The sequence below is a fragment of the Carcharodon carcharias genome, chromosome 2 (assembly GCF_017639515.1).
Source record: "Carcharodon carcharias isolate sCarCar2 chromosome 2, sCarCar2.pri, whole genome shotgun sequence".
Taxonomy (NCBI): domain Eukaryota; kingdom Metazoa; phylum Chordata; class Chondrichthyes; order Lamniformes; family Lamnidae; genus Carcharodon; species Carcharodon carcharias.
In genome coordinates this window covers 215,469,954-215,496,833 of record NC_054468.1, presented here as the reverse complement: position 1 = coordinate 215,496,833, position 26,880 = coordinate 215,469,954, and the positions used below count along the sequence as shown (strand labels likewise).

Below are 26,880 nucleotides of genomic sequence, written 5' to 3'. Positions count from 1 at the left end.
AGTAGTAGATGAAGTGGGCATCACTGGCTAGGCCAACATTTTTTGCCCATCCCTAATTGCCTTTGAGAAGGTGGTGGTGAGCTGCCTTCTTGAACTGCTACAGTCCATGTGGTGTAAGTACACCTACAGTGCTTTTAGGGAGGGTGTTCCAGGATCTTGACCCAACGACAGTGAAGGAACGGCGATATAGTTCCAAGTCAGGAGTGGCTTGGAGGAGAACTTCCAGTTGGTGGTGTTCCCATGTTTCTGCTGCCCTTGTCCTTCTAGATCAGTTGTGGGCAACCTGTGGCCCATCAAGGCTCTGAGTGCGGCCCGCGAGACATTTTGTTGACTGTTAGCCACGTGCAGGATCATTCTGCTACTTTTCAATCGGCACACATAGCGAATTGTGGATACGTAAGCTCAGGTTAGCAAAATTACCCTATCCTGGGAGACCTCTGTGGTTATGACACTGGTGGACATGGGACGATCGTTTTTTTATGTTATTTTTGGCAGTCTCCCAGAGTTAGAAGATGAAAACTAGATTTTGGATGTGACCACACTCACTTCCCAAATTTGAAAAAATGCTGGAAAAACACTCTGGTCAAGGAAATGTATATGATCCATCAGTTCTCATACAAGTGCTGTCGACACCAGCAGAGCGTTTTGAGACCTGCTTTTCTTTTCCAAGTGCTCTGAAGGTCTACCTTTCTCACTGCTCTCAAATCCATTTGAATTTGATCTGAGCAAATGCGGCATAGTATGTCAAAGGCTTGGGGTTGATGAAAGAAAGTTTGAGGAGGAATTAATTCATGTTCATGCCCTGGATTAATGTAGGTAAGACAAGCGCAATTATTTCTTTTGTTTTTACCATTTGAAGTTGATGACAGTTCTATTAATATAGGAATGGTTAGGCATTATCTGTAACTCATTATGAAATGGCATGTATTAATCTTATTCATAGGTTCATGGTTATTGCACATGCCCGATTTCAATCTTGAGGCCCAGTGAAATGAAGGAGGGGCATTCATGCGGCCCACTCTCTAGCCTAGGTCATCCATCACTGTTCTAGATGATAGGGGTCGTGGGTTTGGAAGATGCTGTCTAAGGAGCCTTGGTGAGTTCCTACAGTGCATCTGGGAGAGGGAACATACAGTTACCACTGTGTGTCAGTTTTGGAGGGAGTGAATGTTTGTGGATGGGGTGCCAATCAAGTGGGTTGCTTTGTCCTGGATGGTGTCAAGCTTGTTGAGTGTTGTTGGAGCTGTACTCATCCAGGTAAGTAAAGAGTATTCCATCACACTCCTGACTTGTGCCTTGTAGATGGTGGACAGGCTTTGGGAGTCAGGAGGTGAGTTACTCATTGCAGGATTCCTAGCCTCTGACCTGACCTTGTAGCCACAGTATTTATATGGTTAGTCCAGTTCAATTTCTGGTCAATGATAACCCCCAGGATGTTGATAGTGGGGGATTCAGCGATGGTAATGCCATTGAATGTCAAAGGGTGATGGTTAGATTCTGTCTTGTTGAAGATGGTCATTGCCTGGCACTTGTGTGGTGCAAATATTATTTGCCACTTGTCAGCCCAAGCCTGGATAATGTCCAGGTCGTGCTGCATTTGGACATGGACTGCTTCAGTATCTGAGGAGTCACGAATGGTGAACATTGTGCAATCATCAGCGAACATTCCCACTTTTGATCTTGTGGTGGAAGGAAGGTCACTGGTGAAGCAGCTGAAGATGGTTGGGTCTAGGACACTACCCTGAGGAATTCCTGCAGTGATGACCTGAAACTGAGATGATTGACCTCCAACAGCCACAACCATCTTCCTTTGTGCTAGGTATAACTCCAAACAGCAATGATTCCCATTGACTCCTTTGCTAGGACTCCAAGACCAGTTACTCTCACCTCGGAGTTCAGCTCTTTTGTCCAGGCTTGAGCCAAGGCTGTAATGAGGTCAGGAGCTCAGTGGCCCTGGTGAAACACAAATTGAGCATCAGTGATCAGGTATTGCTAAGCAAGTGCTGCTTGATGGTCCCTTCCATCACTTTGCTAATGATCAAGAGTAGTCTCATGGGGTGGTAATTGGCTGAGTTGGATTTGTCCTGCGTACAGGATATACCTGGGCAATTTTCCACGTTGCACGGTAGATGCCGGTGTTGTAGCTGTACTGGAACAGTTTGGCTAGGGATGCAGCGAGTTTTGGAGCACAAGTCTCCAGTACTATTGCCAGAATATTGTCAGGGCCTATAGCCTTTGCAGTATCCAGTGCCTTCAGCCATTTCTTGACATCATGTGGAACGAACTGAATTGGCTGAAGACTGGCATCTGTGATGCTGGGGACTTCCAAAGGAGGCAGAGATGGATCATCCACTCGGCACTTCTGGCTGAAGATTGTTGCAAATGCTTCAGCCTTGTTTGTTCTCCTAAGGTAGGGGCTGCAGGAATCCACTGTGGACTTTGGGTCCATTCTTAAAACCTTTGACACTTATTTTAGCCCAACGCAAAACTTGGTAATTGAACGAGCACATTTTAACCAGCAGTCACAAAGACCTGGGGAATCGACTAAATTTATTTCTAACCAACCTATAGCTATATAAGAAGTATGTAGACGTTCACATGCGTTGCCAATGGCCTCCAGGGCTACAGGCCAAGCGCTGGAAAATGGGATTAGTGTAGTCAGATCTTTGTTGACCAGCATGGACACGATGGGTAGAATGGCCTCCTTCTGTGCTCTAGATGTCTATGAGTCTATGAATCTATCGCCTAGCTAGTTCTTGCTGAAGAACAAGCTGATCTGTGATTGCATAGTCGTGGGTGTCCAGGATGAAAAGCTCTCTGACTTTCTGTAGACTAAAGATAATCTTATGTTGGATCAAGGGGTCCAGTATGTGAAGCAGGCCGAGTTTAGAGAATTTAAATCAGGCTATAATTCAGTGTGACTCCGAGGTTTCAAATGACTCTGTTGACTGTGTAAGCCTGCAGGCAGCAGCCTCACCCACAAGAAAGCCTGCCAAACGAGGCAAAATAATGGGAAACTCCATGCTAGCAGTCATTTTGAAATGCTTGCGATGTGGTGTGAAAACCAGCATACGCAGACACCAGCTCTGCCCAGCAGGGGTCGCGGAATGCAACCAGTGCAGCAAAACAGGACATTTCAAATGTTTCTGAAAATTAAACTATTTTAATCAAAGTCAAAGACAAGGAAGTATTTATAAAACATGTTCCATCTAAGAAATGGAAAGTTAAGAAAAAGGTGAAATTACAGAGTTCCTAGGGGGTGTTGCTAGTCTTCACCCAGACTTTGGTCGTTACAGTCCAAGTTCAAGGCTTCATTACTACTCTTAAAATTGATACTGGAGCTGCTTTTAACATATTAGCCAATGGCCTCAACTGGCTTCAGACAATGACCCTTCATCCATCAGACATCAAGTTACAAGGTCCAGGAGGCATATACCTTCGAATCAATGGCAGGATTATTGCTCCTTTTAGTTGCAAGGGGTGACAGATCATTGGTTCTCCCTATATTCTTCAAAATTAACATACATCCTTATTGAGTGGCGATGTTGGCATACTTCTCGCAATTCTAGAAAAAACAGATAGTGCTCAGATTAAAGACTCACTGTTATTCATGCAATAATCTTCAACCTTTTCTTTAGAAGTAGTGGAACTTTAGCCTTCAGAGTTGAGGAAGTTTATACAATCAGCAGTAAGTTTCTTTCTTTCACACAGACGCTATCCACTAGACCCCAAGCAGAGATAGAAGTTATGAATCTCTCAGTTCTTCATGAAGTAAGGCCAGAAGTGCCAGATACAGTAGGCACTGCAGTAGATGAAGACCTGCTGGACCTGAATTGGCTCTTCCTAGAAAATGATGAGGAAGAATCCCCTATAGTACTGAGTGATCTCTTGGAGGTTGAGATTCTAGAGGATAATTCCAGTTGATGGACGCACCATATGAAGTCACTGTTGTCTTTTTAGAGGAGTCAACTGTGTTTTTAGTGGCTGAGCAGCAATCAGATCTTAGTTTCATTGAACTTACCAATGTATTGCCTAGCTTATCTCCTGTTGTCCATGAAGAGTCTTCCACAGAGAATGCCTTCTCCGAATTCAGGTCAGAGACCATATAGGATCACACCGCTAAAGCCCTGGTATCTTCCAGGGGTGAAAGTCAATTAACACCCATATTTCAGTCCCAGCTGAAAGTCTTCTCCCCTCCAGAGCTAGAAGTCAACACAGAAGCTGAGGCAAAATCTTTAGCACATGAAGCTGCAGAATCCTGTACAGCAATCTTGTCCCCGAGATGACTATCTACAGGAAATTTATCTCCTTATGGAAATTGAGGCTGTTCTGTCACTACATCCTCAGCAATTCTTCCCATTGCCCATGATGGAGCAACCTCACAGACTGAAGAATCTGTCTAACCTTGGCTCTCTTACTGCTGCCCACAGAAAGTAAACGTTCCTCCCGAAATTTCGTTGCGAAATCATCTTCTCTTCTTTTTCTGACAGTCTTACAGGAAATTAGTTGTTTTTTTCTTTGTCGTCTAAGTTAATTGAAATCTGAGATCTTCAATGCCTTTCCAGCATTTGATACATCAGTGGAAGATACAGCTATGCCTATCTTCCCTGGAGTTGAAGATTGTTCCTCTTTTGAAGTTCTTGTCATGAAGATGCAACAAGTTCCTCGGTGTCTGGGGTTCTTCCCTTCTAGTCCAGGAGGATCTAAAGATCAATTCCCCTCAGTCTTCTCTCTCGTGACGGCCTTTCATTGAAAAGTCTTTGTTGCCCTTGCGGTTCAGTCATCCTACAACCTACACTCTGCTTCTCAGCAATGCTGCTAAAGTGCTGTCCTATTCTGCAGATGATAATTATGTCCTCCAAGATGAAGAAGAAGGCCTGCAAGTCTCCAAGATGTCTTCCCTAAGGGCTGAAAATATTCTGGGAGATTGAATCCCATGGGAACGTGACTTGGGGAGAGGAAGAGTAGGAGTTGGAGTTGTGTAGGATCTGTAGTTGTAAAAAAGGAGCTACAGAAATGCAATGTAAAGAGTTAAAGATATTGTTTCATATTGTTGTTGAAAATAGGATAATATACTTGCAGGGAGATGTAGTATAAAAGGTTAACAGATGGGATACTCTAATGTACAGTCTGTCTACTAACGAAGTCCCATGCCTAGAGTCCAAGATAGAAGGACCATCTCAGAACAGTTTGAGCCGTTAAAACACTCTGTAGTCTTGAACTCTCTTCCTAACTCCTCTAACCTTGTCATCCCTCCTCATCCTTAAACCTTTCTCTTTAATCTTGCCTTTGGTCACCTCTTATAAATCTTCTCCCAATACCTGCTTGTTGTCTGACTTTGCCACTGTCTTGTGAAGCACCTTAGAACATATCACTGCACTAAAGCTACTACAAAAACGTGGCATGCATTTGAGGGACGATTGTTTAGAGATGCCTCAGCATCTGTACCATTTCATGTATTGTGCTGATAGGCAGCCTAGCTCAGTACTTTTTTTTGCTATGTGCAGCACTTTTGATAACTATAAGGGGCCTCAAATCCAATGAGTGTAGAAACAACTGGCTTACAGTAGCCATGCTTTTCTCTTTTTTATTAAGCCAATGTTGCCTAATTGCTTTATAGCCACGTAGTTTAGTGTAAGACAGTTTATGTATTAGAGTTCAGCCAAAATTAATTTAAATAAGTGGCTATCTTGTTATGATCCCTGTAGAGACCAGTAACTTTTAAAAAGAAAAGAATCCCCACAACACCAATGGAAAGAAAACCACTGGACAGGATTTCATTTTTAAAAACTTATACCATAAAGAGCCAACTAAAATCAACATAACTGAAAGGTTAATAAATAGGTGAAGGATATTTCAAATAAAAAAGGTAAATTTCACTTTAAATAGTCGATACAACAAAGATATGCCTCATGTACTTACAAGTACTTGCATTACTTCCCGCACAAGTGTGGCATCAAGTGTAATCTCTCAGTCTTTCAAACTCAGCCTTCGTTTTGTAGGATCTCTCATTTCCAATCCCAATCATTTTGGTCCTTGAATCACATTCACTATTAATTGTACTGCACCTGAGGTCCCTGGACACGGCATATGTGTATGAATGATCTCTCACTTGGGTCACGACAGCCCTATGGCACAGAATCCCCAGAGACTCATTTCTCCTAAACTTTTAAATGGTTTAGTGGGCTCTGGCACCACTTCAACAGCAGCAATGGGTATTGTCCAAACCACAATCCTTCACTCTTCCTGTCTTTAGCATTCTGTACTTTCCAACTGCATAACACACACAGTAACACAGTCTCTGCTCTATTCTCAGAGATCTGTTCAAAGACTGTCAAACAGAAAACCATTGCGTTCAGAGGGAGCCTAGCTTGTTCTCTCTTTCTACCAATTCTCAGTGTGCTCAACTGCCAAACAGAAAAAAACAGGCTGAATCCCAACTCCACTGAAATTGGGCTTCATTTACCCTTTGCTTTTTAGCTATTTATCCCCATGCCAACCCTAGGTCTCAAGGGCATTTCTTGGAACCTAAAATGTCATAATCAATTAACCCTCTTTCAAAATACTCCCCAACACATTTTGTTCTTAAAGGGACATCACACAAAAGAAAATACAGGCTTCCCAAAGCACATGGGTCATCACAATCTGATATCAAATAATAAATATTGACAACTTTTGAGTGACTAAATTATAATTGGACTTTTATTGCTGTCTATGACTTTGGTCTACAGTATTTGTACTACACCGCTGTAAACTGATATTAAACAAACTGTCTAAGCCAGCAGGCAAGCGCTGAAAGAATTTGACCACATTGAAGCTAATCCAGAACTGCCAATTCATGAAGCCCTTTAGAACCTACGACATATGCAACTCAAATCATGGAAACCATTTTTTGGAGCTGTGCGAATGCTTTCAGTGACGTACATTTTGGCCAAAAGGACAAATAGTGCAACCTCTGGGCTGAAGCCAATATCATCAAGAAAGATCTGGTGGGTCATCTGACAGTACAGCCTCCATGGTTCAACCTCCCTTGAAAACAGTGATCTACACCCAACAGGATCCACACTCGCCATGCACCTTTCACACCTCCTCCACAAATGGAGTTTCAAGGACAGCTCAACATGCAACTGTGGTCACTGATAGACTGCTCACCACATTTTGAATGAATGTGGCCTATGGAAATTTGCCACAGGATTCAAGACAATCCACCTAACAACATATAGTACTGTGATTTGGCTGTCCAACTTGCACTTAGACTTGCAAAGCTGTAAAATGTCACACCCAAGAAGATTATTGAAAATTACTTCTAAAAAAAGAGAACTATTTCCTCATTATATTGGGATACAGTAATCAGTTTCTTAGGAAATTATATTTAAAAACATTATAAAAGACTTCTGTTAGTGTCGTTGCACTGAAAAGAATCAACTTAATTTTACACCCTCCTCAAAGGCCTGAAATGAGCAAAAATCCTAATAGTGATTAATACATCTTGAGAGTATGGCCAGTTTTGTGGGTGGGGCTGCTTCCAGCATGGCGTTTTTAAAACTAACAGAAAAGATTACAGCAATTCAAGACGCACTGAACATAATTTACCTTCTAAATTCTGTGATCTTTTGCACTGGTTATGCTGATCTTGGGTGAATTGCAGCAAAAAGTTGATTGCACAGCAATTGAGCTGAAACTCCAGGTACAAGACAGAACTCAAAGCAATTTTAATTTATAGAAAATATATTTCCTATCCCACTGAAAACCCATAATGAGCATTAGATGAATTTATCACAAAATTCTACTCTCAAATGATAAAGTTCTGAGTAGGTTGTGTTCAGACAAATTGGCTGCGTAACACATTACAATGCTAGACGAAACACACAGGTTCACACAGGCATGACTTGCTGTAACTTGGAAAAACACAAATTCCATTTGCTACATTGATAAGGTAATTATTGCATTAAGTTCCATAAATAGGAAATGCCCAAACACAAAGTTAATTTTTTTTTGGAAAAATAGTTATCTTAATGTAAGCTAAATACAATGTGAAGAGAAAATATAAAACAAGTTCACAAACTGACTGCCTTTTCTAATGAGATGTGACACTTAAGATATTAAATTTGTCAACTAGTGAAAATGTTTCAGTTTTCATTTTCATCATCATTCTTTACTTACCCTAGCCTATTTTGCTTATGTATCTGTCTCTTGACCTGTTCTTTTCATATTCTTATCCCTTTATCTTTCTTAGTTGCCCTTGTTTCCTATTGCTCACATTCCACTATTCTTCTGATTTCTTAATCACACTGGCTGCTAGACCATAGCACCTTCCCATCGCTGCACAAAAACACTTCTCCGCCAAAACCAGCCACTAATGTAAGATCATTCTGTAAAGAAACAGAAAACCTGGCTTAAATATTCCACTGCCAACCATTTCCTTTGTCCTCTCTCTGCTGTCCACTCCACTCTTACGTCCTGCAACTCGTGGAATTTTTCGTCATTAAGGCTGAGACATTCGTTCAACTGTTCCTTCCTCCCTTCACCTTGCCCACCTCTCTACAGCACTCATTCATCCTGGTTCAGAACCTCTAACTCTTTAGTTTCTTTCCCATTTCTCATCACACCTTCTCCAAGCTCATCTCATCTATAAGACATATTCCCTGTTCCTTTGACCCTTTCCACTAAAATGCTGCCAATCTAATTTCTCATCCTATTGTCAACCCTAGCTGTAAATGTAAATTGTTGCTTCTCCTTAAGCACTTTCCCCATCTATTCAAAACTGTTGACAACATCCCCCATTCTCAAAAGACGGAGAAAGAGGACTCCTTCCTCAAGCAACATGTTTCTAGGTCTGTAAGGGTACAGGCTTTGTTAGATGTAGTTACTGTTTTATGGTTGTATGCTCACTCATGAAGATGTCTAGGTGCTTGTATGGTTGAACAGTAACTGTTTATTGATAACACATAAATATATGTGTGTATAAATAAACAAACACACACACACATATATATTATATATGTATGTATGCACACACATACATGATACAGTCCTGACTAGGTGCTATTTTCATGCCGACTTCTACCAGACTCACCACTGCACTCTGCTACTTTCATGTGACTCTCTACATCATAATGTGGGCTGTACTGTTTCCCAGGTCCCACATTAACCCTTAGAGTTCCAAACATCCCAGTGCTACACCACCCCCAATACTTTTACCCAAATGTATTTACAATAATATGTATATGCTACCAATTCTCCCCTCAAGTTTGACTGTACAGATTCAGACAGTCCAGAAGCTTTATGGCTCTTTTGGATCTCATTCTTTTCAAGTTTCGAGGAGTGGTAGTCTCAACTGCTTTGGGCTGACTTTGTTGTTCTGGAGTTGAAGTTGTGGTACTTAGTGTTTCAATTATTTGGGTGTCAACATCTGGTTTGCTTCTTGCACTCCTTAGTGTTGTATTTTCTTTGTCGACAATCTCTCTTCCTTGGTCTGATACCAAGGGCGTATCCCTCTCCTTCTGGAGGGAATGTTCACTCCCTTCATTCATAGAACGGACTCAGGTTTTCTTTTTCAGTGGGGTCTGCCAGATTCTTCCTTAAAATTGATGGTTTACACCCCTAATGTTTGTATATTCCTCATCCTTGAGCTCAACCTGCAGTTTGGCTTCTAATGCTGCACTCTGTTTCTTCATGCACACTTGAGCCTCCCTGAGTTTTGTCTTGGTGAGTTGGTGGGTGCTTCGATCCTGCTCCAGGATCGACTTCACATTATGTGTGCGAGCTTGAAGCTCCAGCTTCATTGCTGTAGCTTTTCAGTTCTGTGACAGCAACTATTTGACTCTGAGGTTCTGGCGCAATCTTCTACTTCTGCTCGTTCTCCTGTCTATTCTGTTTTAAGTATGTTGGTGCTCATCTGGAAATTTGGCTGGTGTGACTGAAGAAAAGAACTTTCTGCCATGGGGTGCAAAGGAGCTGGAATAATTGCAAAGAGTGAGAACAATTCCAAATTGAAGTCCCAGTTGAGAGCATCAGCACTGGTGGACTTCTGAAGCCTGCAATTCAGTGTAGTTGACTGCAGTGGTTGGTTTTGCATCTTCTGCCATTTTGAGAAAGTTGAGGGCAACACAGGCATCTCTGCACAATAGCAAAAAGAGTTGATTGCGGATGACATACAGAATTTCAATTATTTGCTTGCTGCCTTACTGGAGTGGCTCTTGAATCATGTCGATCACCGAACCACCGCCATCAACCTACCATGAAAAAGGGCAGGTGGAAAATTCCAGCTATTTACCCACCAGCAGGAATCCAATTTTTGGCCTCTCTCCAAATTTTCCACTCCTGCCTGCCACAAAACCCGCCGGCAATTCAGGGCCATACAGTGGGTGTCTGTTGTCTATAGCCAAAGATATTTTAGCCATGGTTCCTGATTTGACAGAACCGTCACACTGGCTCCTGTGTCTAACTTGAAATTCATGAGGTGATCATTTGCAGAAATGTCAGCATTCCAAAATGTGAATCTAGGATCCTTGATTTCTCCCAAGAAATCTCATGGACTCATTTGGGATCCTCTGCACATTGAGGTTTTTGACTTACACATCTTTCCAAAATGTCCCAGGTGGTTGCAGTGAAAGCACGGGACAGTGATTGCTGGACACTGCTCACATCCGTGAAGTCTTTTGGTGCCACAGCGCTGACATGGTCTGCCACTATCTTGTGTTTTGCTTGGGTATCGCTTTCCTTGCCCTGCAGTCTCTTTGCCCTTTTGCTAGTTTATGAGCTGGACTTTTGAGGCTGCTCTGTACAAAGATGCAACTTCGCCACACAAAATGTATTGGTATTGCTAGCGGACTTCTGATTGTCAGACAATTTGGAAGACTTTCTCCAAAGTCAGATCTTCTCTAGATTGGAGGACATCTGAAAGAGTATCATCGGCCATTCCCAATATTATTCAGTCTCTTATGAGCTCTGACTTAAGGTCACCATAGTCACAGCCTTTAGCGAATCTCTATAACTCATTTATAAAAGAATCAATGGGTTCCCCGGGCTTTTGGACTCTCTCGATAAATTTTGCTCGCTCCAAAATCTTAGGCCAAAGTAGATGTCAAAGGACTTCATGACCTCTTCAAAGTTGTCAGAAGATTAATTTATTCCTTGTCTGGCAATTATGCAGTTGACTATTGGACCTAGTGAATATATTAGCATAATCATTTGTTCAGTCTTTGCTTTCTTATTCAAACCTGATGCTATTGTATATCTTAAAAATCTTCTTCTCCATAATGCCCAATTTTGTGCCTGGTCTGGTCCTTTCAACTGCCCTAATCAGTCTGGCAGTGTTGATTTACCCATCTATGGCTGTTGTCAGCACAGGGGAGCACAGCTTTAAATTTCTTTTCTTCCTGTGCTCAGCGTGATTTGGCAGGCTCCCATCACGGATATGGAGCCGTTTTAAACTTCAACAATTCTGCAGAAAATCTTTTGAACAAAGTATTTTGGCCAGCTAGTTACTTTCCCTGAGCTTGGAGAATCGAATTAAAGCTGACTTTTTGCTCTGACTTCTCTTTAAATTTTCTTTCCTCTGCTTTGGATCCAGGCTGCCGCGTTCTTCAAGTTGTGCTTGTAAAACAGTCCACCAGTGCATCCTGATTATTGTGTTGAATTTAAAAGCTTATTTCAGCTTTTTTTTTTGGAGCTTGCTCACCCTTTTGTGATTTGGCTAGGCGATGGACCTCCATATGTTTTAGTGGAGTCCTTTTATGTTGCAGTGGATCTTTCTTCTGCCCTTTATCCTCCATGCCTATAATGAAGCTTCTTAGACGATCTCCAGCTGTGTATTTGAGGTCTTCAAGTTAGGCGTGCTTTTCTCAGGTCAGATTGCATTTTCTTTACTTCTTCATTTTTAGGGATTTTGGGGTCCTTCATCTGCTGCCACCATGTTGTATGCTGTTTCATGAAGAGATCTAGACGTTTGTACAGTTGAATAGTGACTTTTTATTAATAATACATAACTACAAACATATATACAAGATACAGTCCTGACTAGGTGCTATCTTCATGCCGACTTCTACCAGACTCACCACTACACTCTACTACTCCCATCATATCATAATGCAGATGCTACTGTTTCCTCAGCCCCACTTTAACCCTTACAGTCCCAAATGCCCTAATGCGACAGTTATGAGTAACAAATGAATTAGATTTGTTAATGTGGGTGAGAACCTTGTGAATAGCAACCATATTGCAATATTGTTTAAGATTCAGACAGAAATGGAAATTAATCCAAAAACTAGGGAATTGGATTGGAATAGGCCAGATGTCAGACAGACAAGAAGTGAACTAGTGGAGCTGAGGGGAGGTGGGCGGGGGGGGGGGGGGGGGGGGGGGGGGGAAGAAAAATTGCATTGTTGATCCACAGTCCTGTGAGCCAATATATTTTTAAGTTATAGAATAAAGATACACCATTACAAAAGGAGACTGTTTCAAATTTCAAGTTAACTAAAATGGTTAGAAACAAACAAAAAAATGAAGAAGACATATGGATCCTATATATATATGACTAAAGATAATAATGCAAGAATATGAATATGAACCAGGAAATGGCTGGTTTTTCATGGCAATATGTCTTGACCAGTGTTGACCGGCCTGGTTTGTAAATTAAACCAAAGCCTGTAAAATTAAAATTAAAATTAAACCGTTCCCAGTGCATTCTCCATGGCAACACTTCTACCAATCAGAGTCCTCTTGGCAACCAATCAGCACCCTCTTCTCATGTAGTATGAACTGTTGTTCCCCTTAGATTTGGTAGTGAACCTGGCCTGATGAGTGCAAGATGAAAAGCTTTGACAGAATGTCTCTTTTTTCAGCAGTACTCAAGTTCTGTACTACCAAGCAACTAAACACATTACTATTTGAGAGAATCAGGGCCCAAGACGTAGACCAGAATTTATCCCCCAATCCCTTTCCCTCTTCTATCGGAGGGTTTAAAATTTAAAAATTCTAGTTCCCGGCTCCAACTCCATTCTCAACAGTTGTAATTTTTATGATGGCAACTCATGTCATCAAGGATTGCACTAAAGGCGGTTTGGGGCTGACATAATATTTGAAAGTTGCATCCGATGACATCTCCAGTGCCACAACATAGTCTTTGCTTCTAGTCAGGGAGAGAACTGCACTTTCTGCTGCCTAAGAGCAGAAATTCAGCGAGAGGCACTGTGTAACCGGCTTGAAGAGATCACAGTAACAATTTAAAAATTACATTCCTCAAATTTCCTTGTGCAAACAGTCCTTGGGCCTCCCTCAAATGTCATGGAACAACTCCAACCCTGGATCATGAGTAGCCCCTGTATCCATTAAATGCTGGAGTCCATTCCCATGAGGTCCTGACAGTGGCCTGTTGATGCCAAATTACCACTCCTTTTGCAGGTGTTGGGTGGTAATTCAGGAACTTTTACTTACATGATGCCCTACTGTTAAGATGAGCAGGGCCTCCACGTTCCTGGAATCTCTGGTGTGCTGCCCACTTTGTGACTCATGCACACTGTTCCTCACCTCTTTATAAAATCAGGGCCATGGTTACAACTGAAGCAAAAAAAATCAATCCTCCCCTCTCATCACCACTGATTTTTCTCTTGTGTTTTTTGAGATTTCCATTATTCTCTAATGAGCATAGGGAAGTGAGCCAGATGATTAAAATTTGAATCAAGCCAAGGCTGAGCTAAAGATTGCTCCAGTTCTTCATGCCAAACTTCAATTTGAGCCAATAAAAGCCATCAGGATAAAAGTACACCACAGAAATAAACAAGAGAGAAATGTGGTTGCACAAATACTGTAGTAAAGAGTCATGATAAAACTCACAGGCATGGGTTATTAATGGTTTCCATTATTCATGGGCACACAGTCATTCATTAAAGAGAACAATCATTTTGTGTGGACTTCTATACTCAGCTAATAAATATTGGTAAAATCCTGTTGAGATATTCATGTTGACAGTGATTTCAAGAAAGATCATTTCCTTGTAACTGGCATAGGAGGAGGCAAAGGTGCAATATGCTGCAGTAGCTGATCACTGCATAAACACCTCCTCCAGAATCCAAATTCAATGGCCTTTGCAGCTGAGGAATGATTCCTCCGAGTGTGGCTTGCATCTTTTCCCGGTGCCTCTGGTTCATCGTCATCCACATTGCACTTTAGACCACCCTGGAATGCAAAATTGTGTAGGGCACAGAACAGAAACATAGCAGCAGGAGTAGGCCATTTGGCAATTCAATTAGATTATGGCTGATTTGTATCTTAACTCCTTTTACCAGCCTTGGTTCCATGCAATCATGCATGCAATCAGGATCCTTTGGGGCTTGTACTGCAGGACTCTGGCAAATCTGCCTAGGCAGTGAAATCTGTTCTTTTTGTCTCTATGCTCCTTTCCACTATAAGCTTTCTTGCTACAATGGCCTGGTTACATCTGCCTGGGGTTTCAGTGGAGTCATGAGGCAAGGTTTTGTCTTGCAAGATGCATCCATTCACACGGTTATGTTCATGGAAAAGATCAGGGAGTGCTATGTTGAAAAGTAAATTCATCATCGCAAATGACTGCATGCTTGATTTTGATAAACAAAATCTTCTGGTTGGCAGCACAGACAAATTTGTATATTCAGCAAATGGAACTCCTTTTCATGTATGTTGAAAGCTTTTCTGTTGGTGTCTTCAGAGCTGCGTATGTGCCATTTATGGCATTCTGCATCTTGGGCAATCCACTAGCTCTCTCCCTTTGCTCCCTGGGTATGATGGCAAATTTGTTAATTTGTTCCATTGAAGGATATGACCATGACCTGTCACAGAGCTGCCTGACTGATGTTACACAGATCCCCTACGGCAGCTTGAAAGGATTCAAAGCTAGGAAATGCAGGACAATGATAACTTACATTCATATGACACCTTAATATAGTAAAACATGCCAAGGCAGTAGTTATATCCACAGTTTTGGCAGTTGAGCAAAATTGATCTTTATATAGAAAGCTGCACATCTCTACAACAGCTGCTTTAAAGAATCATACCCTTCTAACACAAAGCTCCTCTAATCCTCAAAAAACGGCGCAGCAGCTGGTGGCCTGGTGTCTTCTGTCATGCTGCTTTGTTCTCTACAGGCATTCTAAATTGTGGGGTAAAAGTCCAAAGATGGAGCCCTAACACGGGGGCGGGAAGTAGGATAAAGTTCAAGTCTCGGGGCCACTCCCATAACATAGAGTTTCAAAAAACATGCTGAAGCCCGAAATCTGCGAGCAGAACTTGAGGACTCTTTAAAACTCTCAAGCTCCACCTCAAATATGTGACTGCGGGAGACATGAGCACCTTTGTATGGTGTAAGTTACCCAAAGTGCAATAGTAGCGCAAAAGCAGGAAATTCTCATCTAGACCGCCACTAGGTGACTCGTACACCTACGCAAATTAGTCCCACGGGATTTGAGCGGTGGACAGTGAAAGTGGTTAAAAAGATTAAGGAAAGTTTAAAGTTTAACTTGCCTTTCACATTTAAATGGCGGATTGTGCTAAAAATGCATTTTTCCATCTTATCGGGACAACAGTGACGTAATAAGTGCTGGAAAGCATGGAAATTCTGAGCAAAAATTGTAGATTAATCTGTAATAATTTTTTATTCAATCGATTCCTTCAATCGAGATAAGGAATTAATGTGAAACAAAATAGACTAAAGTAGTTTAATATTTCTAACGGATAAATAAAGTTAAAGAAAACGAGGAAGAACCAATATTATGAAATAAAAAGCTGGTTTGGTTATATATATTTAAAACTACACTTTATAACGAAAACATACAGCATCGACCCAAATTTAAAAATAATTCTGTAGAAGCCACTAACAGTTATTTAAACGTTTAAAAGTACCACTGCTATGAGGTCCCTTGTACAATTTCCCAGAGTTAAAACTGATCATTTCCAATGTTGGATCATTTATCCAATTTTTATCTAACACGCATACTTGAATGCGAATAAAGCAAAAAAAAAGGAAACACAAATGTCAGACTGCATGACTGTAAAACGATAGCTTCAAAACCAGCGCTGCTTCAGCGCATTGTTGCCTTTTTGGGAAATAAGACACCAACAAACGGACGCCGAGATTGCGCCGGTGCAAGATTACAGTACCTTCAGGCACTTGGCTGTCCTGGAGTTGAAGGGTCGCCATACGAGCGGACTCTGATAGAGATGGGCTGGAAATTATACTATAAGTGGAGAGACCCGAATGAAACAAAATAGGAGTGGAAGGCAGGACGTGGAGGAGCGGGGCTCCACTTCCTGGGATTTGATGCTGCGAGGAGCGCACCATGTTCGCATGGAGACACAATCTGGTACACTGGCGCTCCCTGCAGGTGTGAACCAACTTCAGGTGTCACTGCGGGGGAAGAGACGGGTCGAGAGTGCGCCGAAAGCAACCCCTAACGTTGTTGCTGGTATCCTGCTGTTTTGTACAATGGAAACCGTGCAAAGTCCGTTATACATTGTTCGAGTTTATATATTCGTGTAAAGAATAAATTCATAAAGAATAATTCGTATAAAGGACTCGAAACGTCAACTGTGCTCTTCTCCACCGATGCTGCCAGACCTGCTGAGTTTTTCCAGGTATTTCTGTTTTTGTTTTTGTTAAAGAATTTACATTGCTCGTCCATTGGATGTTTTCTTTCAATGTTTCTTTCCCCTCTCTTCCAGGTGAGGTGAGAGTGAATGCTCTTGACATCAAGGCAGAATTTGACTGAGTATAACATCAAGGCGCACTAGCAAAACTGGGGTCAATGGGAATGGGGGAAAACTCTCCTCTGGTTGAAGTCACACCTAGCACAAAGGAAGATGGTTGAGGTTGTTGGAGGTCAAGCATCTCAGTTCCAGGACATCAATGCAGGAGTTCCTCAGGATAGTGTCCTAGGCCCAACCATATTCAGCTGCTTCATCAATGACCTTCCTGCCATCATAAGATCAGAAGTTGAGATGTTTGCTAATGATTGCACAATGTTCAGCACCATTTGCGACTCCTCAAGATACTGAAACAGTCCATGTACAAATGCAGCAAGACCCGGACAATATCCAGGCTTGGGCTGACAAGTGGCAAATAACATTCGTGCCACACAAGTGCCAGGCAATGAACATCTCCAACAAGAGAGAATCTAACCATTGCCCCTTGACATTCAATGGTATTACCATTGCTGAATCCCCCACTATCAACATCCAGGGGTTACCATTGACCAGAAACTGAACTGGACTAGCCATATAAATACTGTGGCTACAAGAGCAGGTCAGAGGTCTGGAATTCTGCAGCGAGTAACTCACCTCCTGACTGCCCAAAGTCTGTCCACCCTTTCCAAGGCACAAGTCAGGAGTGTGATGGAATACTCTCCACTTATCTGGATGAGTGCAGCTCCAACAACACTCAAGAAGCTCAACACCATCCAGGACAAAGCAGCTCACTAGGTTGGCACCCCTTCCACAAACATTCACTCCCTCCACCACTGACGAACAATGGCAGCAGTGTTGCCATCTACAAGATGCACTGCAGAAACTCTCCAAGGCACCTTAGGCAACACTTTCCAAACCCAAGACTGCTACCATCTAGAAGGACAAGGGCAGCAGATACTTGGGAACACCGCCACCTGGAAGTTCCCTTCCAAGCCACTCACCATCCTGACTTGGAAATATATTGACGTTCCTTCACTGTTGCTGGGTCAAAATCCTGGAACTTCCTCCTTAACAGCACTGTGGGTGTACCGACACCACAGGGACTGCAGCGAGTGTTGCATCAAGGAGCTGTAGCAACACTGGAGTCAATGGGAATCAAGGGAAAGTCTTCACTGGTTGGAGTTAGACCTAGTACAAAGGAAGATGGTTGTGGTTGTTGGAGTTCAATCGTCTTAGTCCTCAGACATTACTGCAGGAGTTCCTCAGAGTAGTGTCCTAGGCTTAAGCACCTTAGTTGCTTCATCAATTACCTTCCCTTCATCATGGTTTATCATGTAGACCACTGGTTATTAGTCCAGTAACACAGCAACTGCACTACCACACCCATATTTGGTAATTTGCTATTTCTCATACATAGATCTAGCTGACTGCTATAAAAACTTGGATAATCCTTACTTTAACTCAGTTTTGTCACTGCCAAACATGCAGGATTCTGCAATAAATTATTTACTTTTTTTAAAAAGCAAAATTGTTATCTCCTCTGGACAAAATACTTTAAACACTTTTACAGATTTGTTTTGGAATAACAGCTGTAGCGTTTTGAACATTACAGTATAAGTACACACACTAAATGCTATAAATTCTCTTAATTAAGTATTTATAATGCTTACGTAAAATGTTATTTATAATATTGTAGAGTTGCCAAGCTTTCACAGAATAGCAGTCGGGGAATACCAACATCCATTCCTTACCCTCACCCTACAAAACTCTTTGGCCTGGACGTTCGCAATATCAGAGAGCCTCTCTATCATGTAAATATAGTAAATGGATTTTTATGAATGAGAGAATATGTTGGAAGAGGCTGAAAATCGGAAGTCCTGCCCCTGAACACAGCACTTACCATTTCACAGGGGCAGGAATAGGAGTGGGCTGTGTTTCATACATGTGAGTTTTGCGAAGGTAGCTGCCCATATAAATCAGTGGCTGCCTCCACTCATGTCTAATTTCTGACCCAGGTATGTGAAACACAATGTGTGTAGGTTATACCCGGTAGGAGCAAGTCTGAGCTTGTAGACTCCTTTCGAGAGGTAGGGTACCCCTGCTGCACCCTTTTGGATGTGGTCCTGGGACACCTTTGGGGAGAGGTCAGGTGCCCCTTGGGATTGTTAAAAATAGGCATACTGTGCATAAAAAGTGCATAAATCCATTAACCATCAACGTCATTGGAACTGTCAAACTGTCTAAATGAATTGTCAAAAGCAGCTGTTAAGCTATTAATGCATTTAAAACTCCTGTCCTTCAAATCTTTGAAAAAAATGTCTGGAGTATTTTTAAAAAATCATTGCTTGCTATTTCAGTCTGTCTGTTGACATAAGCCTTCGGGCTTCCATTATTGGATTCGTGCTGCATAACTGATTTCACAACCTTCCATTATCACAGTTATTTCACAGTTTGATTGAAGGCTCCAAGTGGTTATAGACTCTTTGGAGTGGGACTATGAATTCCAATGCTGTGTTTATAAAGGATTATGCACTTGGATAAGATGTTTGTTCTTATAAAGGATTGTGTGGTAGAAGGAATGTAAATATAGTAAATGGATTTTACTTTCGGAGCACATTCTCCTGGTTCAGGTTTGCAGAGCTGGGAAATGTCCCAACTCTGCGCTCCAAACCTGCAAGTGAAAATTCTGACCTTGATGTTCATTGGAGCTGTTCCCATCAAAAATCATTGTTTTAAATAATTTAACTAGAAATTTGGTGGAAATGCTGAACTTCATTCACTTTCATAATTAACACTAAGTTATAATGCACCGCAGTGCACCTGCCTTAACAAAGCACTTAGAAAATCTTCTATTTTTCCTTAGATCTGTTGAAGAGTCATACAGACTCGAAATGTTAACTGTATTCCTCTCCGCAGATGCTGTGAGACCTGCTGAGTTTTTCCAGGTATTTTTATTTTTGTTTTTGTTTTGGATTTCCAGCATCCGCAGTTTTTTGCTTTTAACTTAGAAAATCCTGATTTGATCAGACAGTTAACAAGGTTTGACAAATTTATTCAAGTTTTTGAGGATAGAGAGCAGTATATATAGTATACTTGAATTTCCAAAAATCATTCAACAAAGTGTCACACAAAACATTAATATGCAAGATAAGGGCTCGTGAAATTGAGGGTGTTAAATTAACATGTATGGAGGATTGATTAATGGACAGGAAGTAAAAAGTAAACACAAATGAGACATTTTCAAGTTGGTAGGCTGTAACTAGCAGAGTGCCGCAAAGATAGGCCTCAGCTATTTACAATCTATATTAATGACTTAGATGAAGAAACTGAAAGTAATGTATCCAAGTTTGCTGATGATACAATGCTAGGTGGAATGTGAGGAGGACACAAAGAGGCTGCAAAGAGATATAGGCAGTTAAATGAGCAACAAAGTGGCAGGTGGAGTATGGTGTGGCGAAGTATGAGGTTATTCACTTTGGTAGTAAGAATACAAAAGCAGAATCATTTTTAAAAGGTGTGAAACTTCTAAATGTTGATGTTCAGAGAGACATGGGTGTACTCATACAAGGAACACAAAGTTAAATGCAAGTATGGCAAGCAATTAGGAAGGCAAATGGCATGTTGGCTTGACAAAGTAGATACTGAGATGTTTTATGCCCTGGCTGGGGAATCTAGAACAGTGGGGCACAGTCTCAAGATAAGGGATCAATCATTTAGTACTGAGATGAGGAAAAATTTCTTCACTCAGAGGGTTGTTAATCTGTGTTCTCTCCTCAAACGACTGTGGAGGTCCATCATTGAGTATATTCAGGGCTGAGATTTTTGGTCTCTCAGAAAATCAATAGATATGGAGAGCGAGTGGGAAAGTAGAGTACAGGTAGAAGTTCAGCCATGATTATGTTGATTGGTGGAACTGGCTCGAAGGACTGTATGATCTACTGCTGCTACTTCTTCTGTTTTTATCAAAGCAAGTTACATGTGTTTGACTTGATATATTATTTAAGATTGTGATAGTAGTTTTAAATAATGAAAATTTGCCAAAAAAACACAAGTGAAAATTGGCAGAACTATATTTTTACTCCATGCACATGACTGACACTTTTCCAAAACTAACAGCAACAACAACTCATGGGGACAAAAGCTTGTAACTAATGTGTCTACACTATTTATTCAACAGTGTTTGTCCTCCAAAATGTGGCCTTTATTTTTTGATAAAGAACATGTCAGTCCTATCTCTGTTAAGAAATGAAGATTTTACAAAATAATACTTTTACTCATGTTGGTAATGAGGGTGGTGCACTAGAAAATACAAATGAGATTCTAAGCAACTATTGTGCCATCGATTTTAACGGAGTCTCCTCTAACAATTAATAGAATGGAATATACTTCAAATCAACTCTTAACTTCAAATCAACTCTTAACTTCAAATCCTCCTTAGTACTGTTTTAGCTAATGACCCATTGATGTACCATTGGTATAACAATTAATTTTATTGAATAGTTTTCTTTCAGATAAAGTTGGAGAAGTTAAACTTGGTCTCAATGCTCAGATTAAGGAAGAGAAAATGGACCATTTTTGTGCAGATTGTCATTATGTGGTGATTCCCTTTGGAAAGTTTCAGTATGTATACATAAATGAGAAAAAGTTTGGCTCAACTAAGGTGCTTCCTATGTTTGTAGTCCTCTAAGTTTTTTAAAAATGTGGTGTCTCCCATAAAAGTCATTTGTATAGGCAGTCATAGGAATAATGTATGCTTAAGTGAGGTACTTGAAGGTGGTTGTTGCCAGTGCAACTGTACTTTGGTATGTATCACTACATTCAGGAGAAAATTACATTATCAAGTTTTTAACTTTTGCTTTTGTTTTATAAATAAAAGAATGAATGTTTCTTATGGTCTATGTTATTCCCTTTTCCCAGTTGTCCAACCACAATTGTGTAATGATACTAATTAATTACATTTATTGTACATTTTTTTTGTCAATTATCAGATCCACATAAGATATAAACCACAATTTAGGGTCACACTTTTTTTAGCCTTATTTACTGGGAGAGGAATAGAGTGAAGAGAGGGAGAGCAAGAGATGAGGGAGGGTCATCAAAAAAGGTTTGGGAATATTTGTTATATAAAAAATTACTGTTTCCTAGAACATGGATACCCTGAGGGGAGGGGGAGGGTGTGGAGGCGGGGTGTTGCTTGGTAAAATAATATTTGGGACTATCATGAAAATATAATAATTCTCATAATATTATAGTGATTTATTGTAAAGGTAGGTTAATAGTGGCGTTTGGACAGTTTCTCTGTGTGTATGTGTGTGGGGGGATTTAATTGAATTGGAGACAGCTGATCTGGAGGCTTTGATTTATCAACAAGAAGCTAGGTCTAAAATGCTAAATACGTAAACATGGCTGAAGTATGAGAATGTGAGGTGTGAGGAAAATTTGCATTTTTAGATAAATTAGGGTAGTTTGAATTTCAAAGAGATGGTAAGATGTTACACCTAGCTGGAAGAAGCTAAGCCAAACAGTGTGTTTATTTTTCCCAAAGGCTACTGATAATATGAACAATATGAAAAGATTTATAATATGAGAAAGGTAAAGTTCCAAACACATACTGAAACAATGGAATTTGCATTAAAAAGGGAGAAACATATATAAAGGAGATGAGGCTATGTGTCAGAGAGAAGGCATTCTAAGATCTGACATAAGTGTGAAAAGCCTCCAGCTTCTGTGCATCAAGTTACTGTCTACAGGAACCAAAGCTGAGAATACTCACTTTGAATTCTCCTGTCCAGGGTATTATGTTGCTTTGCCTGGGTCTGTTAAAATCTATTTGTTTTTACCGTTGCTTTAACAGAGGTGTAACTGGGAGCCAGATTAATTACAGGTTTTACGAGTTATTATAGTAGTAATTTGTAGACCTATGAATGTGCTTGAAATCTTTTCTTTTATTAATAAATGTTTAATCTAGTTTTCTAAAAACCTCTGAAGTCGCAGTAATCTTATTACCTCTGAATTCAGGGCACACATCTTGAAATAAAATATAAACTGCAAAACAGTTTTGATCGCGTGATCAAGTTTCCTTCATAGATTTGATTCACTTGGCACATATCATCTGTCACAGGGAGCACCTAGACTAATATATTAAAAAGCTTGTGCATGGCATGCACCTGCTGTCCACATCAGCCTTGTTTCACAATTTATCCACATCCTTCTGGTGTCACCATTTATAATGAGAAAGCCCTATGTCAACATTTTACAGTGGAAAAATCTCAGAAATTGCTAATGCATTGTAGCAGCCTTTGTACCAGTAGGTACTGGTGTTGCACATATTGTGCAGGATTTGAACTCTGGGCGGAAAGCGTGGGAAGTCCTCATGATGTTGGTGTAAGACCTATGCAATTTGAAGAGATCACATTAAAGAATTAGGCAGCCATCCACATGCACTCATACCCCTTTAAACAGAGATAAGGCAACAAAAATGTAAAATAAGTGATTTAGAAGCTAAAACTTTCCTGTCAACCCAGAGAAAAAGATTGTATAATCCACTAACCTGTAGCTGAGTGGTCCTCAGAGAGATAACTGTGCTATCTCTCTTCCAAGCTTTTCTCCCCTTCGTTCTTCCCTGTTTCCATCTCGCTCCCTCTAACATTTCTCAAATTGTTGGCTGACCTGCTTCTCAAGCCTATCTTTATTCTGCACCATTGTCAGCTGTATCTTTGGCTAAATGATCTGTCTCACTCAAAATAACAGTGCTTCCATTGTGGTTCTACTCTGTTTCAAGCAGGTTCATGTAAGGCAATATCAGTGAGTGCATATCTGGAAGGAACCACTAAAGACTGCAAACTGAACTTTCTCACAACCACCAATTCAACTAATTTGATCCATGCCACACCCATCACCAAAACACAAAATAACAATAGAAACAAAGGAGCAAAACTATACAGAAAGAAACCTAACAAAGAAGATTAACAGACAGATGGAAAACAGTGAAATTAAAACATAACGAGGCAAGAGAAAGATGTATCCTCTGAGTTGCTGTATGCCATAAAACATTCACTAAATTTATTAAAAGTTTTGCATACAGCATATAATCCCCTGTACACATTGTCCTTATTTTATGTCACAATTTTTGGTTAATAATATGTATACCAACATTTATAATGGGAAAACACTGTAAGAAAGAGCTCCCTGGGTAATACCTGGAAGATTAATACTGACATTTTAGAAGAGCAAATTGAGCAAATTGAAGCAAAGGGGCTCAACACAAAGGCAAGTACCAAATGTGAAATTGGCCTGGAGCTACAAGTGTGATAAACCAGTCAAAATAACATACCTAAGAAGCTAATGGATTTTTTGTGTGTAAACTGCCATGGAACAAATATAGAAAATGTTTCAAAGGCAGCAAAATCAGATAACAGCTTTCTGACTGTCGTATGTGAGGGGACTAAGACCCTACATTGTATATTTTCATAAAATATATATAGATTTCCTCATGGCTGTTTCTAAAATTTTAAAAACTGAACAAAGACCTTTTAAAGTGCCTGAATCCATGTCTGTCTGTGATCCCTGAACAAAAGGAGCTACCTGACAGTATGAGATAAGCTTGTTCCTTGTTATCCCTAAAGAGACATTAATGACCCCCCTGTTTTGCTGCACAGACCAAATTCAAAGGGCCAAATACTAAGGCTATCTGCATTTCATTAACCAAGCTGGCCAACTGGAGTCTGCTCATCTGCTAGGACAAAAGACCTTGCAACCTTCCTTTCAATTCTTAATGGTTGAGACGTTTAACCATTTTGGGGCCCCAGGTGAGGAATACACACCCTTTGTCAAAGACACTATGAAGATGTGGGAGTCATGTGATGAGGACCTTGGACTGTGGAACCAGTGCCCTATGGAAATGAAAACTCAAGTAGCCTCATAGAAAAGGAGCTCTGCCCAGGTGGCCCCATCTGCACTGTTTCTGCTGGAACTTCTGTACCATCGCCTACAAGACTGATTCATCCCTGCATGCCTATCTCACCGTGTGAAGTCAACACCACCAGGAAAATCATTTATACAGCATAGGTTTTCAATTCGCCAACCTTTGTGAAGGAAAACCTCATTGGACTTTGATTCTGGACTGTGGGCCCATGTGAAACATTGGTCAGGGTTTTCTGGACCCTCCTCCCACCGGGATTATTCAGTCCCGCCAAAAGTCAATGGACTTTTGGCCGGGCTGCCGAATCTCCCACAGCGGATCCTGCAACAATGGGGCTGGAAAATCCCTGCTAATGTTTCACTTCTTTGTGGTCTCTGCACCGTAAATCTTTCTTTTCTATATCCCTCTTTTACAGTATGAATGCAAAGAAGCATTCCTCCTCCCGCAATTTGATTGTGCACAAATAAACTAATCCTTTGGGTTGAAGTTTCCCCCCCATTGGGGGGGGGGGGGGAGTTGATGGGCGGTCGCATACACGCACGCTTCAGATCGGCGCCCCTAATTGGGGGCACAGTGCCATTTTACATGGGCAGGCCCATGTAAATTAAGGCCCGCCCAGCATGACGTCAGCAGGGAAGCACTATGCGCTCCCTGTGCGGGTGGGGGGGGCGGGGGATGGGGGGGTGGAATCCCAGAATTGAGCACGCGCTGTTTCACACATGCACACGAAAGCGCGCACATATCCCTGAGGCAAAGTGCTGCCTCAGGGAGATTGGCTGTACATTGAAAAATGTTAAAAATAGAAAAAAAAATTTCCCTTACATGTCCCCTTATGTGACAAAGTCACATGAGTTGGGATACGTCCGTAATTTTTACAAAATCTTTATTAAAATTTTTTAAAGCCTACATGAAACCTCATCCCACCCATGTATGAGGTTTCATGTTTTTTCTACTTCCCGGATGCGGGCTCACTGTTCATTGCAAATTTGTTCCTGATGAATCTGTTGGAGTTTACTTGTGTTCACTGGCAGGTATCTCCTTGTCAACTGGGAGTACGCTTCCAGCTCCTTGATGAGATTGATGTGCTGTTTTGTCAGAAGGCCTACTTTGGCCATGGAAAGTTTATCTGCCATTGTTTGGTTTTTACGTTGGATGTATGCCATCTCTTGGGTAAACCTTGTGAAGCGTAGGTGGAACCTCTGGATTCTGGGAGGCATCTTTGCCAGCTCCTTCTCATCCAGTAATGAGACTAGTGGCTTATGGTCAGTTTCGACTGTGACCTTGAGGCTGATGATATAGTTTGAAAACTTCCTGCATGCCCATGTGACTGTGAGGACTTCCTTTTCTATGATGGCATATCTCTGACAGCCATTTGGAATCGTAGTACATCAGTTGATGACTTCCATTTAATTGTTCCTGGAATAGGATAACCCCAAGGCCTGTGGATGAAGCATCCGCTGCAATGGTGGGTGGACAGGGATGGGTTGTAGTGGGTCAGAATGTCAATGGAGAGCAGCATCACCTTGATGAGAGTGAATGCTTGCTCTTGATGTAAGTCCCAGCAACATGCTTGCTCTTTCTTAAACAGATGCCTCAAAGGTTCTGGGACCTGTGCCAAACTTAGTAAAAATTTTGCCAGCTGGTTCACCAACCCCAAGAATCACTGGAGGTCTATAATTGAGCATGGGTTGGGAACTCGAGAATAGCTGTAGTTTTCTGAGGGTCTGCCATGATGCCTTTATTGCTAACGATGTGGCCCAAGAACTGAATTGATGTTTTGGAGAACTCACATTTCTCATTCAGCATCAGCCCTGATTCCTGCAGGCACTCTAGAACTGCTATGAATCTCTTGTCATGTTCCTCTACTGCTGTACTGTGAACCAAGACATTGTCCACATGGCAAATGACCCCCTGTATGCCCTGCAAAATGGCAGACATTGTACATTTAAATATTTCTGGTGCCGAAGTGATTTCAAACGACAGGCGTTAAAACAGAATCTGTCAAAGTGGGTAATGAATGTTGTCGGCAGCCTGGACTTTTTGTAAGGGGGATGTTGTCAAAAGCCACTGTTGGCATCCAGCTTTGAAAATAACATGCTCTTCAAGAATTTAGTCAGGCTTCATCCACTGAGGGCCTGGGATGTACTTCTCTGGCTATGGCTTTATTGAGCTGTGTCAGGTTGATGCAAATATAGATGGACCCGTTCGGTTTTGGGACTGGGACCATCGTGGAACACCATGTGGTTGGCTGTGACTGGAGAGATGACTCCTATGTTTGTCATCATGTCTAGATGCTGCTGGGC

The 26,880-nt window shown here is 41.2% G+C and overlaps 1 protein-coding gene across 2 annotated transcripts in view; it reads right to left on the bottom strand.

The window, feature by feature from the left end:
- Positions 1 to 16,299, bottom strand: part of edaradd (EDAR-associated death domain) — a 61,457-nt gene extending 45,158 nt beyond the window's left edge. For both annotated transcript variants that reach the window (XM_041208673.1, XM_041208682.1), the window contains exon 1: positions 16,135 to 16,299. In XM_041208673.1, the coding sequence (XP_041064607.1) occupies positions 16,135 to 16,174 (40 nt within the window). In that variant the 5' untranslated portion in view covers positions 16,175 to 16,299. The remainder of the gene's footprint in view (positions 1 to 16,134) is intronic.
- Between the last annotated feature and the right edge of the window lie 10,581 nt (positions 16,300 to 26,880).